Source organism: Xenopus laevis, chromosome 5L (genome assembly GCF_017654675.1).
Source record: "Xenopus laevis strain J_2021 chromosome 5L, Xenopus_laevis_v10.1, whole genome shotgun sequence".
In the NCBI taxonomy this organism is placed as follows: Eukaryota; Metazoa; Chordata; class Amphibia; order Anura; family Pipidae; genus Xenopus; species Xenopus laevis.
In genome coordinates, this window is record NC_054379.1 from 96155012 (window position 1) to 96173194 (window position 18183).

Genomic DNA, 18183 nt, shown 5'->3' on the forward strand with positions numbered 1-18183 from the left:
TTTAAACATTTGGATTATTTGGATAAAGTGGAGTCTATGGGAGACAGCCATTCCATAATTCGGAGCTTTCTGGATATCGGGTTTCCGGATAAGGGATCCTATACCTGTACTAGAAAAGTATATTTGTAAGAAATTGGTTTACTTAGATCAAGCAGTGTTTTATACATGGTCTGTTTTATGCAATATATTTATAATACACAAGAGCCATGAATATCCTGTAAATTATATTCTTATAATACACAAAAGCCATGAATATCCTGTAAATTATATCCTTATAAACGGTGAGTTCTGATGTCATCAGTTATAAACGGTGAGTTGTGATGTAATTTCTGTCACATGACTCACTGAAATTTGTGTATTATAATAAATAAAGTACCCCCAGTTGCAAAATATGAGGATATTAGAAGTTACCTCGGAGTTCCATGACCTGTATAAAAACACTCGGCCTTCGGCCTCGTGTTTTTATATGGTCATGAAACTCCTCGGTAACTTATAATATCCTTATATTTTACAAGAGGGGGTACTTTATTCACTATATAATACACAAGAGCCATGAATATCCTGTAAATTATATTCTTATAATACACAAAAGCCATGAATATCTTGTAAATTATATCCTTATAAACGGTGAGTTCTGATGTCATCAGTTATAAACTGTGAGTTCTGATGTAATTTCTGTGACATGACTCACTGAAACTTGTGTATTATAATAAATAAAGTACCCCCAGTTGCAAAATATGAGGATATTAGAAGTTATCTCAGAGTTCCATGACCTGTATAAAAGCACTCGGCCGAATATATGGTCATGAAATTCCTCGGTAAGTTATAATATCCTTATATTTTACAAGAGGGGGTACTTTATTCACTATATAAACGGTGCTTAGTGATGTCATCGGTTATAATCGGAGCTTAGTGATGTCAGTTCTGTCACATGACTCACTGAAATTTGTGTATTATAATAAATAAAGTACCACCTGTTGCAAAATATGAGGATATTGGAAGTCACCAGGGAATTCCATGACCTGTATAAAAACACGAGGCTGACATGGAACTCCTCAGTAACTTATAATAACCTTATATTTTACAAGAAGGGGTAATTGTTTTACTATATAAAGACCTGCAATGTTGAGGGTTATAGTTCTCCTTTAAATACTGTAATACTTTGATATGTATGCACACCCACATTACTGCTTAAAGGGATGGTACATACGCACAAGAGTTTTTCACACTTTATTTGGCCTGTCTATACCATTTGTGTTTGATATGCTTGGCACAAAGTGAAAGGGGGTTTGGTAAATCTGTAGATGAGAGGCATTCTTGTTGCAATACCCATGACAATCACACACTGCAAGTGGTCATTGTAAAAAACAAGTTACCCACACACACACAATTTAGCAGTCGCATCAGTTTTTTTGCAATCAATTGCATAAGAATGTAAGGGATTTAAAGGAGAAGGAAACCCTTTTGGCGCAAAACCCATACCCCCTCCCTCCTGGCCTACCTCCCCCCCAGGCAAATGCCCCTAACTTGTTAGTCACCCCTCCGTGCAGGTCCTCTCTTGCCGAGTTCACGGGCGCCATCTTTGTCCAATCACTCTTCTTCCATTACTGATCGGCGTTTAGTGGCGCATGCGCAGTAGGAGGCATTTGCCGGTTGAATCTACTGCGAATGGGCCCCGAATTTCATGAAGTTTCCGATTTCTTTTTTCGGAAACTTCATGACTTTCGGCGCATGCGCAATAGATCCAACCGGCAAACGCCTCCTACTGCACAAGATCCGCCAAATACAGGAAGAAGAGCGATCGGACAAAGATGGCGCCTGTGAACTCGGCAAGAGAGGACCTGCACGGAGGGGTGACTAACAAGTTAGGGGCATTTGCCTGGCGTGGGGGGAGGTAGGCCGGGGGGGGGGGCTTTTGCGGCGAAAGGGTTTCCTTCCCCTTTAAGAAAAAATCTGATCCAAAGCCAAAGGTGGCCATAGACGTTACAATTGCAATATTTCCTGGAAAAGATTGTTCGTTTCAATACACGTGTAGAGCTAAATTATCTGATATACATGTAGAAACAATATCATTTATCCTGTATCTGACAATTTGGCACTAACATGGACAATGTTCGGTTGTCTTCAAAGGCGCCCAATCAAAATTTTATGGCCAGCCCGATTGACGAGCCAACCAATTTTGGTTGGTTGATCATACGATATTATTGATGTGTCAAAGCAATCCTTTACAGAGAGTTAATTAACATAGACAGCCTTAATGGACAATTAGTGACTTTCATGTGGTTTAGGGGTATGTCTCAGTGATGGTTAGCAAAGTTGCCTAAATTATTCCAATATATGATGGGAGCTACTGTACATGGTACTCATATAGAAACAGGTATTGTTTGTCATACCTACCAAATATGTAGAACACATAAACCCAGTCCACGTAATAGCAAATCAAACCTGATACGGGGAGTGATACAACTGTTCCAAGCTGAGCACCTACAAATATAACAAGAAATTTAAAACAACGATCATCATAGGTTCAAAAATGAAATAAAAAGTTGTAACTTTCTATTGTTTAGTATAGAAAGCTACATTTTCAAAAGTTTTCAAGATTATCCATCATTCTTTGCAGTTACATTTTTTTCACCATGGTCAAAAAATGTGTAAAAGCTACTTTTTCACGTTTCATGTAAAAGCTACATTTCTACATGTTTTTCTCATTGTCAAATGTGCCTTTTTATAGTAAACTGAAAGTTGTATAAATGAGGCCCATACTGTCCATGTTGTCTTTTTTAATGAAAACAAGAAAAAACACTGTTAATAAAAATGATACAAATGGTAGGGAAACAATAAAAACGTTTATTTAAAGTAATGCCGTTGTTAATTTTGATCATCAACCCTTTCTCGATATTACAATTAATGTAATGTAAAGCATTTATCATTATTCTTTTTCTCCAATCAACTGCCAGTCTTTTGCGGTTTTTAAAAAAATGTTTAATTTAATATTTTGTTATATATATGTCTAAACCAGGGATCCCCAACCTTTTGAAGCCGTGAGCAACATTCAGAAGTAAAAGGAGTTGGGGAGCAACACTAGCATGAAAAATGTTCTTGGGGTGCCAAATAAGGGCTGTGATTGGCCATTTGGTAGCCCCTATGTGGGATGTCAACCTACATTGAGACTCTGGCAGTACACCTGGTTTTTCTGAAACCAAAACTTGCCTCCAAGCCTGGAATTAAAAAATAAACACCTGCTGGGAGCAACATCCAAGGGGTTGGAGATAAACATGTTGCTCACGAGCTACTGGTTGGGGATCACTGGCCTAAACTTTGTGTTTGGTCCTTTCACTATGGTGGTTAGATATAGCCCATTCATCTTTATGCGGCCTATTGTGTGACACAGTCATATATCATATATTTACATAATGTTTAATTGTGTAGCCTTCTATGCTTATGCTATGCTATGTAAAAGTAATCAAGTCTTCTAGCCTACCATTACCAAGGTGTATGGAGAAAATGAGTGAGTTTTATCGTATTACTGACCTGCATATGAAAGACTTAACAACCTGCTACGTTCCAGGGGTGGAGCCCAACGAGCCCACATTGCATGCATAGCTGGGAAGGTCACACCCTGGGGAGACAGCAGAGCAGCAGTGATTAATGCGTTAGTTAATGCGTTAATGCACAGTAATATTATAATTTATATGCTATTTTTCATTGAACTTAATTTACTCTGGTTTAGCTGTAAAGAACCAGTAATGCTATAAACTAAAAATGTGTCTGTACTTTTTCATTCAGCACCTACAAATAAACTCTTTATATGCAAAAGGGTTTCAGTCTATAATTCTGCAGAGAGCCCCAAATTAAATTTGACCTCTGGTGATCTTTCTTTGTAAAAACGATACCCACTTTACAGTAATGGCACATGGCAGATTTGCATTGTTTTGTGGTGCCATCAATTCATTGCCTTGAGAAAAGGTGACAAAGAACTGCAATTCCTTATTAAAGCTTAACAGGAAATGCTATGATCCTGACTTCTCTCAAAACCAGTGGCCCTCCATTATGGAGTGATACACACCTGTCATTAACCATTCCAAATCCATTCGCTTTGTATGGGGGGGAAATAAACATCGCTCTGTAATTTATGCCTTATTGCAAATCTTTTTGTGTGCCAGTACCCTTATTCTGCACAGCTTCTCTGTGCAAATGTGTGCCCCATAGCCCAATTTCAACTTGAAAGGGTGCCCCCTTAGCAACACAGCTAACATATAACATATTTATATGAAAATGCTTCTGAAGCAAATCTATAGTAACGGGTAATACTACTACATTATGTTTAAATACCCCTTCATTGTTTTCATGTTACCTCTGACTCTCAGGATAAAATAGGCATATCTATTTCTCAAATATAAAGGATTAATGTCCCCTTATAAAGAAAAATATAAAGGCATCACTTGCCTCTGTACAGCATTTGTTGTCTACATACTAGTTGGGATTATATGCAGGTTTACAATTTTGTAAGGGCTCCCCGGAGAAACAAGTAGGACAAAACAGAAGTTCTATCAAGAAAATAAGCCAGGGCCTAATTTGTTTACAGTCTATATTGCAAGGATGATTTTTTTTTATATGTTTTAAACATATAAAAACAAAACAACCCATATGCATTACATGGAGTCCAGAATCAAATACATGTCGACACATAGGGGCAGATTTACTAAGCTTGAGTGAATAGTTCGAATGCAAAAATATTCGAATTTCAAAGTATTTTTTTAGGTACTTCGACCATCGAATTGGTCAAATTCGATCGAATTCGATCGAATGGAATGATTCAAACGATTCGAAGTAAAAATCGTTCGACCATTCCATAATCAAAGTACGGTCTCTTTAAAAATCCTTCTACTCAATACTTCGCCAAATAAAAGCTACCGAGTTGCATGTTAGCCTATGGGGACATTGTAGGTAGGTTATGGGCACTTTTTATGATCGAATAAAAATCACTTGATCGATCGCTTTAAATCTTTAGATTCAAAGGATTCCATCGTTCGACCGAACGATTTTTAGTCAATCGCACGATCAAACCTTTTGCGTTAAAATCCTTCAAATTCAATATTCGAATTCAAAGGATTTTACTTCGAGGGTCGAATTTGAGGGTTTTTTAACCCTCGAAATTCAACCCTTGATAAATCTGCCCCATAGAGGCCTATTTATCAAAGGTCGAATTTCGAATTCATGTGATTTTTTTTTAAAATTCAAATATACTCACAATTCGACTAGGACGTTATTTAAGAAAGAATTTGAATGTCTAATATTCGATCTAATGGTTCCGACTCGAAAAATTCAAATCGCACTTGATTGTACAAATTGAGTTTTTCTCAGAAAAAAAAAAAAACTAGAATGCAGGAAGGCGATCAACATCTGCAAATGGCTCAACCTCTGCCATTGACTTGTACATGAACTCGGCAGCTTTTAGGTGGCAAATATTAGAATTAGGACGGTTTACATGGTCGAGGTGTGATAAATCTTGCATTCAAATTTACACTCGAATAGCGGGGGGGGGATTAAAATTTGAATGAGTGAATTTTAAAATTCAAATGGGAATTTACTAATCGACCCTTGATAAATCTGCCCCATAGTGTAGTGCAGTGATCCCCAACCAGTAGCTCGTGAGCAACATGTTGCTCTCCAACCCCTTGGATGTTGCTCTCAGGGTCCTCAAAGCACATGATTATTTTTGAATTCCAAGCTTGAAAGCAAGTTTTAATTGCATAAAAACTAAGTATAGTGCCAAGTAGAGCCTCTTGTACGCTGCCACTCCACATAGGGGCTACCAAATAGCCAATCACATCCATTATTTGGCACCCCAAGGGACTTTTTCATGCTTGTGTTGCTCCCCAACTCTTTTTATATTTGAATGTGGCTCACGGTTTAAAAAGGTTGGGGACCCCTGGTGTAGTGTAACACTAAAAGCCATGGAGGGGGGGGGGTAATTGAATACACCGAGATGTAGTCTTTAAGATTCAGGTCACCGTTTGCTCCATGCTGGATTGGGAATAGCATATTTGCCTTATAAAGGGGTGTACTCAGGCTACCCTACTTCAGGCCTCACCAGAAAGTGCTTAAACCAATCAATATCACACCATGGCCCCAAGACCCTGAAAAATTTGGTGGGTAAACCTCTAATTTAATATGTGAGTTTGAAAAGTGGCACAGCATTGTTAACCAACTGCTTCCATGCTCTGAGGGAAGGTGGAGAGTCACCCATTGTGCATTGCCACTGCTTTCTTTGCATAAAATAGAAGAATATGTGACATTACCCTGGCCGGTTTGGCAGGGATTATAGCCTCTATAACCTCGAGGAGGCAGATAGCTGGCGTTATTACCATATCAAATGGAAAAAGCGTCTGCTGGCTCCTGGCACCTAGGACAGGAGTCATCAGGAATTTGCCCCATTTGCCTAAAGGTGGCCATACACAGGCAGATTAAAGTTGGCGATATCGGTCCTTTAGACTGATTCGGCAATTTATCTGCCCGTGTGTGGGGGCGTCTGACAGGTCTCCCCATTTGATATCTGGCCAAAAATCTGCCTATCGATCCGGCAGGTTTGATTTTTCCTGCGATCAAGGACCGCATCGGATAGTTAGCACCCATTTCCTATGTATAATCCTATAGTTTGGCCCTAAAGCAAACTTTTGGATTAACCTGCCGTTGGTGGGCATATGGGGGAAGGATCCGCTCATTTGGCAACCTTAAGTTGGATGGGAGTTATATAGAGATGGTGTAATAGCCTATCTTTAAAGGGATACGGTCATGGAAAACATGTTTTTTTCATAATGCACCAGTATTACTACTCGAGCAGACTTCTGCACTGCAATCCATTTCTCAAAAGAGCAAACAGATTTTTTTATATTCAATTTTGAAATCTGACATGGGGCTTGACATTTTGTCAATTTCCCAGCTGCCCCTGGTCATGTGACTTGTGCCTGCACTTTAGGAGAGAAATGCTTTCTGGCAGGCTGCCAATGTAACTGAATGTGTCTCAGTGGGACATGGGTTTTTACTATTGAGTACTGTTCTTAGATCTAACAAGCAGCTGTTATCTTGCGTTAGGGAGCTGCTATCTGGTTACCTTCCCATTGTTCTTTTGTTTGGCTGCTGGGGGGGGAAGGGAGGGGGTTATATCACTCCAACTTGCAGTACAGCAGTAAAGAGTGATTGAAGTTTATCAGAGCACAAGTCACATGACTTGGGGCAGCTGGGAAATTGACAATATGTCTAGCCCCATGTCAGATTTCAAAATTAAATATAAAAAAATCTGTTTGCTCTTTTGAGAAATGGATTTCATTGCAGAATTCTGCCGGAGCAGCACTATTAACTGATTCATTTTGAAAAAAAATTTTTTCCCATGACAGTATCCCTTTAAGTGAGATAAGACAGGTATTGCAGACAAGCATTGTCTATTGCCTCATCCCAGTTGTTTTGTTTAAGGTCAGGAGGAAGGGGGCAGGCGGCCCTTGAAACGTTTGTTTTTTTGTACTCCGCAAGTATAATTGGAGGTACCTTAGCGTACACCACATTGAGTTGTTGAGTGCATCTTTTTTTCTTTTTAGGCCAGAAATTAAAGTCGTGTAAGACTAAGTAAGTAAGAAAATGTTTTTAATTACCTCTCCAAGTCCTTCAACAGCCCGGACTGCAATAAGCCATCCAGCCCCCAAATCCGCAGAAAGGGGAGTCAGTAAAGTGAATACAGCAGTGCCCAAAATTCCAAATCCTAATAATTGTTTACCACCAATTTTACCAGCTACATATCCACCGGGTATCTGAGTGAGAATATATCCATAGAAAAAAGAGCCAAGAATCCAGCCTTGAGTATCTGCATCCCAGTCATATTTTCTACCCTGGACAGAAACAAAATAATGACATTAACTTAAAGAATTATTATTATATAAAATATTACATGTCTACCTCGACTAAACCATGGTATATATACCATAACAAAATTTAAGCAAAACAACTGTGAAATATCTCAACCTGGGCCACAGAGTCATTAATACTTTGGTGTTACTCGCGGATGTTCTTCTTCTATATGGTATTTGATGCAATTTAGCTTTTACTAGAAGCCCTTCAAACTGATGGTTGTTAGGATCTTGCTGTAATCTGCTTTCAGGACTTTTCTAAACACTCCAATTCTGGGCTGTGCCACTGTATTTTGTCACTTGCGGTAAGAGGGTAAAATTCTATAAATGGGTATATTGGTATATTCTAAAATGTATTCTCTTATTCTTATTAAAACATTTACAGTAAATGTAATGCACAAAACTTGGGATGTATGGTTGGGTGGATTTTGTTACAATATAAGTCATACACAAATGAAAAGAAGGTGATTTATTTGCTCAGGCATATCTCCCTGGTCATATTTGAGTAGAGGTTTGGGGAATCAAGGAAATCTGAACTGATCAGCAGAGTTGGGCACTGATAATAACAATATTTGTACAACTGCACACCTATAGGGCATAAGTAAGTGGTTCTCTCCTTTGTAACTGTATGCCTCTGAGCACAAAAATACAGCATGTAGTACAACTATATATTTGTAGAATGTACTTTAACCATAAAAACATGTATTTGCCCTCAAGTGTATTAAAATGTGCTCACAAGCTTCACTATAATTACCGACATCTACCATTGCCAGCATTGTAAACTATATTTACACTTTATAAATACATGGTAGTGATAAGCATTTTAGAAGGTTTCTCAAATTGTATGGTACCGGCCTCAATAAAAACCAAGTCATCTGAGAATATGATGTGAATTTTTTTGCAATGGTAATTGTAAAACTTGAAATGTAACCCCACCCCTCAAGCTTCCCATGTGCAGTTGGTTTCCTCCTCTATGTGTCTTCTGAACTACTGCCAGTACTTTAATGTGATTTCCCTGAATATTCATTTCATTCTTCCATTTACTTGGAGCTTTCATATTTTGTAGATATTTACCCATATTTTTATTGGATGTGAACTGAATGGCTAGCTCTTTCAGCTAAATATGTAATATGTATATTGGCTGCACCTCAACAATATGTAACCTTTAAATGGTGCCAATTACCTCAGGCATCTGGCAAAAGTCACTAAGCACAGCATATAAAACACTTCAGTATGAGGCAAATAATTATTTTACAGCTATCATTTAATGCTTTCCAGTTCTCAACCTTTGTTGGGACCCAAACTTTGCTGATGTGTGATCTACACAGGATCTAGTGACGTTTTCAGATCAGGGTCTACACAAATGTTCCCCCGAGAAACCAGTGTTGTATTTAATTTCTGATGCAACTGCAATGATGCAATTTTGTGAAAAATCCTGGGAGGATTCTGTTATTGTAATCTACCTTTTGGGCAAACTTGTTTTATAGGAACGGTAGCTCCATAAAAAAAAAAAAACATTTAAAAATTCACTTGTACTAAGGAACCCTGGGAGTCGTTCTGAAAGTACACATTTGTCCCTTTTTCTTGATCGATTAGGTTTTATACTTGTGATTCTTCATGAGATGTTTATGGATGCTCTGTAAAAAAACACGTGCCACATAATATGCCCAATTGCAAATAGTTTTCAGCATATTACTATCATCAATTGTGTAGTAGGCTCACCTCCTTATGGTCACACCGCAGAGACCAGGACATTCATCAATAGTAAAGTATGGAGGAAACCACAAAACTGCAGAACTTTGCTGCTACTTTTTATTGCACGACATGTTTCGGATCAAGCAAACACTTCCTCACTTGAGAAAGGGTCCAAGTGATCCAGAACATGTCAAGTTCTGCAGTTTTGTGAAGTTTATCTTCCAGAATAGATCTGATATGATATAAATGTTTGTAACAACAAATGTCATACATTGACTGTTAATTTGCCTTTAATTTTCTTTTTGTTTTTCCTTCTTGATTGTTTTTTTTTCAAATTAAACCTGTTTTATTTGGTTTTTGTTACATACTTGAAAATGTATAAAGTGATTTTGTGTTTTGTTTTACTATTTTTTTAAAAAAGTGATCTATGTAACAAAAAAGCATTCATATTTTGACAAAGTGCCTACTCGTTTTCCATAGACAGGAATGGCACCGGAACCTTAGCAAGGGTGTGGAGCACTCACCTCCACTTTGTGTTGTTTCTGCTCTTGCAGGCAGGGAGTTGGCCTGGGTGCAGACACACAGAGTGGATTAAGGTGCAGAAATGCTAGGGAATGCTGAAATCTGCTCTGTGTCTGTACCCAGTCTAAAGGTGGCCATAGACGCAAAGATCCACTCGTTTTGGCGACATCGCCAAACGAGCGGATCTTTCCCCGATATGCCATTAACGAGCATGGCCATATCAGGGTTAATCTGAATGGCCCGAACGATCTGATTACGATGTGCAATGGGCTCTGGCGGGATCGGTCAGGTCAAAGTCAAACCTGTCCGATCGACCAACCGACCGATCGGACAATCGTACGAATCCTTGATTCATATGATAGGATCTTATGCATCTATGGCCAGCTTTAGAAACAGCCTGGTTTGACCATAGCCACTGTGCTGCAACTAAAGCTGGCCATAGACGCACAGATCCTATCGTGCGAATCGAGTATTCGTACGATTTTCGGATCGTGTGTGGAGAGTGCCGACGTCTTTCGTACAGCAGAGATCGGTCGTTTGGTCGATCGGACAGGTTTGATTTTGACCCGACCATCCCACCGGAGTCCATTGGGCATCGTAATCTGATCGTTCGGCCGTTCAGATTACCCCCGATATAGCCATGCTCGTTAATGGCATATCAGGGAAAGATCTTTGCGTCTATGGCCACCTTAAAGTCTCACACTTATCTTTGGCACCGTTCCACTTTAAAGCAGACCACTTGTTTGCATAGTCAGCATGGTGATTACTATGCAACAGCTGGTGTGTAATTGATAATGTTCCTTACTCTTTCTGTCTATATTTCACATAACTTTTCCCTTTAACTCCGCTTTTCTTTTCTGTGCCCTCTTATTATTTCTGTTTGAAAAGTGAAAAATAAAAGAAATATTGATTTAAAAAAAAACAAAAAAAAAAAAAAAAAAAAAACTTACCGTAGAATTGTGGAGAATTCTTGGAGCAGTTGTGTGGTCAGGACATATGTTAGCAGTTGTGTTTTCTCTAGGCGTTGAGTTTGATTTTACCATGTCCACTAATGCTACACTCAGATTAACCCGTAATGCGTACAGCATAAAGAAGCCAAGTAATGCCATCAATGCCAGGTTGTATCGGGCAGAGCAGCAAACAGGCACTAAAAGAGAAAAGGGCATCTTTAGCGTCCATGTGTAATAGAAAGATGCGTGTGAAACAAACAGCAACTGGTGCACAGAGTAAAGTGATTTAAAAGGCTTCTGCTTTATATAGCCATGACCTTCTATTTTTTTAACCTAATAAGCGTTCTGTTTACTTTTTATGTGATCAGGTTGTGCTGTTCTCCTCTCAGTAGTTAACCCTCTGTGTACTGGCTATTGAGATTTCCCTGCACCAGACAATATGCACATCCACATGCAAAAAGGAAACATAACATCTGCAGCACTGATGGTACTGATGTCAGGGTTTTCCAAAGCCACCCGAAGTTTCCTTGTGAAGGCAACTTCGGCCGACTTCTGAAAACGCAGCGCTGTGTGTGCTTTTCATTATATTGGATGGGAAGACACGCAGAGGCAGTTCGGGGAGTTTGTCGCCCAGAAGACGTGTCGATTAGTCGCCAGGCGACAAAATCTCCCCGAATCTTCTTGTGTGAACTAACCCTAAAGGTCAAGGAAAGTTAAAATCACTGGGGGTGGCAAATGTCATTTAAAATAGACAAAAAGCTTGAATCACTTGGGGCTGCCAAAGGATTGGCACCCCTCTAGTGATTATGACTACCTACCTAATAACCAAGGGCTGATTCTCATGTAAGTAGAAAACTGCACTAGCCCATGGTGTTTTTTAACCTTTTTCTCAAGAGAACAAAAATGAATAGGGTAAACAAAAATGAATAGGGTGGATCAAGGATATCCACCTTAATGGGGAACAATTTTTGGGCTCTGAACCAAGAATCCATTTACTACAGTGCCATGAAATACAAGGATATCAGATCTCACCTGTAAGTATTGCGAAAATATACTGTTTATGTCTTTGAATTGTAATATCCTTATATTTCAGGGCACCCAGTTTATCTGTCATAAAAATGCTGTGTGATGGTGGATGGGCAGGAACACTGAGGGTTATACTACTGGGGAGTCAAGGAAGCATGACATTATACACCCACATATAGAGTAACAAAATAGACCAAAACACAGCTTGTAAATTATAATGTACAGTGGAACCTCAATTTTACATCCCCTAATAAGTTTTCCCTCATTTTACATTGTTGTTTTGTGGTCCCATCTATATATTATGAATAATACATTTCACTAATTTTACATTTTCCTGGATTATACACCATTTTTTCTGGTCCCCTGAAAAATGTAAAATGGGGATTCTACTGTACTTATAGAAACATAAATATTAGGGATGCAATATTTTTCAGATTTGGCCAAACCACGAACCCTTCGTGAAAGAATCAGCCAAATACCAAACGGAAACCTAATCTACATATGCAAATCAAGTTAAGGAAGGGTAAAGAGAAACAATTTTTTATTTCCTTGTGTGTATGCCAAAAAGTCACGTGATTTTAAGGATTTGGATTCAGGTTAGCCAGGCACATGGATTCTGCCAAATCCGGATCCTGCTGAAAAAGGCAGAATCCTGGCTGAATACCAAACTGAATCCTGATGCATCCCTAATAAATATTTAGTTACACATATATATAGAAATGGGATGTAGCAGAGACCTATGATGACACAGTACTTATCCACATTGCATTACAGTCACACTTTACAAAGGCAATATAAATGGCAGGACATATATACAATTTCCAGCTGTGCATTTTACACCAGCTTTCACTGTGTAAAAGTTATAAAAGTTTTGCGGCTAGAGTTGCCACTTGTCTGGTTGTCAGACACCACTTTTTTTCTAAGGGCTGTATGGTTCAAAACTACATGTTCAGGTTTCAGCATAATAAAACCATAGAAATCAGGCTAATCGCCTCTCCCTGATGTCATGATTCAGCTCTGAATATCATAGATTTCCCCCTTGAAGTCATGATGCCACCTCTATAATCATTGGCCACCTATTGACATTGTCTTCCCCCCCCCCCATTTGTCTGGTTTCTACAACCGGCAAAGATGGAATTTGTAACACTGGCACAGCAGAAAGCAATAAATTTTCATAAAAACTGCCAAATGGCAATTTTATTCAAAATTAATATCAAATAACTATAAATGTGGCCCTCTGTGACATTTACCAATATTGTATTTGTGAAATAAACTTAGATACTGCAAAGTAGTCATGCTGAATGCTGAACGCACATAGTTCCCACTAGCATATCCTTAGGGCCCCCAAATTAGAGCTATAACTCCCAGAAAGGAATAAATTCCTTCTGTAAGCAGGTGGGACTTCTGCACACAAAGTAAATTCAATTACATTACTTTGCTTAAGTATCCTACCTGTGTCCCTTAGGCTGCTGTTCAACTACAGCACTCAACAACTCTCCATAGCAATAGAATATAATAGTGGTTAGATTTCCTTTTCAAACATTTCAGCGCCTGTATCTTAAAAACATTTAAGATACAACCAATATATATATATATATATATATATATATATATATATATATATATATATATATATATATATATATATATATATATATATATATATATATAATATATATATATATATATATATAGTATATAAAAGACCACTATGACTTATAGGTAAGGACCGGTTAGCCAGAATGTTTGGAACCTGGGGTTTTCTGGATAAGGGGTCTTTCTGTAATTCGGTTCTCCATACCTTTAGTCTTCTAAAGAATAATTTAAACATTACTTAAACACAACAGAATTGTTAATAACGATTAATTATATCTTAGTTGGGTTCAAGTACAAAGTATAAATTTTAAAATTTGAATTATTTGATAAAAAATTGAGTCTATAGGAGATGGCCCTTATGTAATTCGGAGCTTTTTGGATAATAGGTTTCTAGGACTCCATACCTGTATATGAGAGAGTTTATATAGATTAGGGATGCACCGAATCCACTATTTTGGATTTCGCCAAACCCCCCAAATCCTTTGATAAAGATTCGGCCGAATACCGAACCGAATCCTAATTTGCATATGCAAATTAGGGATGGGAAGGGGTAAACATTTTTTTCTTCCTTGTTTTGTGACAAAAAGTCACATGATTTTCCTCCCGCCCCTAATTTGCATATGCAAATAGGATTCGGTTCGGCCGGGCAGAAGGATTCAGCCGAATCCCAATCCTGCTGAAAAAAGCCGAATCCCAAACCGAATCCTGGATTCGGTGCATCCCTAATATAGATGTCTTGTTGTTTTATATACATTTGATGGTATACCTTTCTCTCAAAATAATACATTTATATTAACCCTTTAAATGCCACAGATCATAGAATCTCTGTTCTGTGGCAAAGTAACTTGAAATGCCACAGATCGTAGATTCTACATTCTGCAGCATTTGCAGGTTTGGGAAAGGGAGGAGAGGCTTGTAAAGCCCCTTGCTCCATTCCTACTTGTTCCCCAGCCCCTAGGCAACGAGCCTAGGCGGGGAAAAAGTGGCCCCTGGGTCGCGATCGCCCAGGGACCCCAAGGCAGCAGCAGGCACGTGCAGCATATTTGCCCTGTTGCTGCCTGCACTTTCTGAATGGAGGAGCGTCTTGTAAAGCCACTGGCTCCGTTCTGGCATGTCCCCCCAGTTTCCCTAGCCAACGAGCCTAGGCGGGGAACAACGGGCCCCTGGGCCACGATCACCCAGGGGCCCCAAGGCAGCAGCAGGCACTCCAAATCTATGTGCCTTGCTGCTGCATGCGCTGTCTGAATGGAGGAGCGGCTTGGAAAGCCGTTCGATCTGTTCTAACTCGTTCCCCAGCCCCTAGGCAATGAGCAGAAGTGGGGAACGAGTGGCCCTGGGGCGCAATTGCCCAAGGGGCCCTAAAGCAGCAGCAGGCACGTGGAATCTATGTGCACTGCTGCTGCCTGCACTTCCTGGGTCCACAGCTGCCAAGCTCCACCTTGTGGGTAAATTCAGCTAATGTAAAATGAGTAGTTTGGAGCAGAAAGGCATGGGTACTTTTACATGGGAATTTTAGATTCGGTAGAATGTGCACTTTCCAAAAATATATGGTTTTGGGGGTAAACCTATTTTTTTGTGTTTTTACCCCACAAAAAATGCAGTCAATGTGTTGATTTTTCATTAGCTGAAGTTACCCACAGGACTATTTGTATGCGCTAACTTCATTTTGGGGCCTCTAAATGCCAGATACTTTGGTAAACCTATGCACAATGGACACCAAACTGTTTGGAGGAACCCTGGCAATCATATTTAGGGTGCTTTTTCTTGGTACCTAATGATACATGGGCGATATGATGCTGGAAAGTTGAACATTTGAGGCAATTTTCAGATATTTCATCAAAACCGACAATTTTGGGAAAGCCTTCAGACTCAGTAGTTTGGAGCAGAAAGGCATGGGTACCCATTTTAGATTTGGTAGAATGTGTACTTTCCAAAAATATATGGTTTTGGGGGATAAACCTATTTTTCTGTGTTTTTACCCCACAAAAAATGCAGTAAATGTGTTAATTTTTCAGTAGCTGAAGTAAAGTCCTGGAAAATTTGGATGTGCTAACTTCATATTGGGGGTCACTAAATTCCAGGTACTTTGGTAAACCTATGCACAATGGGGATCAAACTGTTCAGTGGACCCCTGGCAATCATATTTAGGGTGCTTTTTCTTGGTTCCTAATACAGTGTGTGATATGCAGAGCAGCAAAATAAAACCTTTGAAGTAATTTTTCAGAATTTTGATAAATTTGTATAAAAACCTCTACGTTCAGACAAGCTTTTATGTTTGGTAGTTTGGAGTAGAGAGACATAGTTACCCATTTTGGAATCAGCAGAATATGTACTTTTCAAAAATATATGGTTTTCTGCCAAAATGTGAAATTCTACTGGCACTTAAAGGGTTAAGAGACTTATTGGGATAGTTTAGAAGCAGAACTAGCACACAGGAACAAAGCTGCCAATCACCGGGGAGACTAAACCAAAACTGACATAGGCTGTCACACTCTGTTAGCAAGAATCTCTTCTGCCAGGCTAAACAGTACCTTCTCCTACCCATACAGGTACACCCTACTGCCAATCACCAACAGGCAAAACTAAGGAGTCTTTAGATTTCACCTCACAGACTGTTTCCTACCTGATATAGGTGTGCAGGGAACCCAGTCTCACGTGACTAACACCTCATTTGCGATCTTTTTCAAACTGGCACCCAGTGGGCACCAGATGCAGGGTTCCCCCCTTACCTTTTGCTGGAGGGCATCTCTGAATGCTATACTTTGGCTCTCCATGTTCAGCCAGCAATGGGCTCCGGTCTCCTGAGTCGCTCTCCCGTCTCCTCATGGCCAAGCGCTAATAATCCCTTTATTTATTCATATTACATAGAATTTCCTTTACATAGGACAAAATCCCGTGACTGGGAAGCGCCATCCTTCAACTCATAAACACACGAGCTTGTCCAATGGCAGGGAAGCCGCACATGTACAGCCCTCCTCTTCCTGTCACACACTCCTCGCACCAACTTCAACTACAGATGTTAGTTTTGTTATAGTACACAGTCAGCTTCAGAGCAAATTTATGCGGCGAACTGCACGTAATTTGTAAAGCACGTGAAAACTCGGAGTTCTGCCCTCTAGCCCTCCTTAGAACAGTTTCCACATTGCTCGTATGGTAGCTCCTTATTTTTGTGCTGACAGGTCCTCTTTTTTTGTGCTGACAGGTCCTCTTTTTTTGTGCTGACGGGTTCTGTCTGCCCCATTCAGCCTCCTTCCTGCCATTTCAGCTATGCAATCTCCTCTTGCTTTTTCCTGACAGGTCACAGCTTTCCAATTCAGCCTCCTTCCTGCGATGTCATCCTTAATCCGACATTACGGCCCCGCCTCCATGTAACGTCATGCTTGGCTTTCCTCTATTCTTCCAAAGGGTTGTGTAATCATCTGGTCTGCTTTCACACCCCTAACACTTTCTCGTTTTCAGTAATATATGTTGTGGGTGGGGACTGCAAGCAATGCTTAATATGAACTGGATGTCATTCAGTAAAAATAAAGGCTAAAAAGAAAAAACAATGACATGGATGCAAAAAAAAAAAAATTGCTGGGATCATTGGTTGTAAATATACCCAAGAGAGCAGGCAAGGGAACCAAATGCTATTTGCTGGAAGAACTTGGATAGAGAAATCCTGAAGAAAGGAATGTGTTAACCCCAAAGATCTTCCATTTTAATGTTTGTATTTTCAGCTAACTATTCTGTGTTCTTCCATCTGGTGCTGATCAACTTTCTGTGTACGAAATCCTGCTGTTTTGTGTACAGTGCCAGCAAGTTAGGCAGTATTTTACCATAATGTATAGCACACTTACAATAATTTTACAACAAAATAAACATCAAAGTGTATAATATGTGTGTATATAGTGTATATAAGTGTATATATATGTGTATAATATGTAGAAAAAATAAACATCAAAGTGTATTCTTTTTTAAAGCATACCATGGAGGAATAAGATCACACTAACTGAGTTGACCTTTTATCCAATTTTTTAAAGTGCAAGTGCTATAAATGAAGAACGAGTTAATGAATACATAAAGAAATTATGAAGTGCTAGTACACAACTTCTGAGAGTTATAGTATACAACAAAGTTATAACCAAGCACAGTATGTGGCCTCAAAACATTTTACAACAGGCACAGAGTGTAGTCTGAAAACATTTCATAACAGACACAGATTGTATACTCCCCAGCATTTCATAACAGGCACAACGTGTGGCCCTAAAGCATTTCATGACAGGCACAATGTGTCCCGAGCAGCTGCAGCTAAAACGTTTAGCTGTGTGTCTTATTTGTTATACACCTGGCCACAGCTATATTTCATATTGGGTTTGGCCCCATTAGCAGCCAAGGAAAACAGGCAGGATTCCCTAAAATTGATGTGGTGATCGGCCCATCATCTATTGCCACGTCATAAACCTGCCACTGACATTACTGACCCACCCATGACATCACCGCCATGCCCCCGC

At 39.4% G+C, this 18183-nt stretch overlaps 1 protein-coding gene across 1 annotated transcript in view; it reads right to left on the reverse strand.

Moving 5' to 3' along the window:
- Nucleotides 1-17040, reverse strand: part of slc17a5.L (solute carrier family 17 member 5 L homeolog) — a 30121-nt gene extending 13081 nt beyond the window's left edge. The window contains exons 1-5 of the mRNA XM_018240578.2: nt 16420-17040; nt 11069-11265; nt 7650-7883; nt 3532-3619; nt 2398-2484 (exon numbers count right to left, since the gene is read on the reverse strand). Coding sequence (XP_018096067.1) covers nt 2398-2484; nt 3532-3619; nt 7650-7883; nt 11069-11265; nt 16420-16516 — 703 coding nt within the window. The 5' untranslated portion in view covers nt 16517-17040. The remainder of the gene's footprint in view (nt 1-2397; nt 2485-3531; nt 3620-7649; nt 7884-11068; nt 11266-16419) is intronic.
- Nucleotides 17041-18183: the final 1143 nt, after the last annotated feature.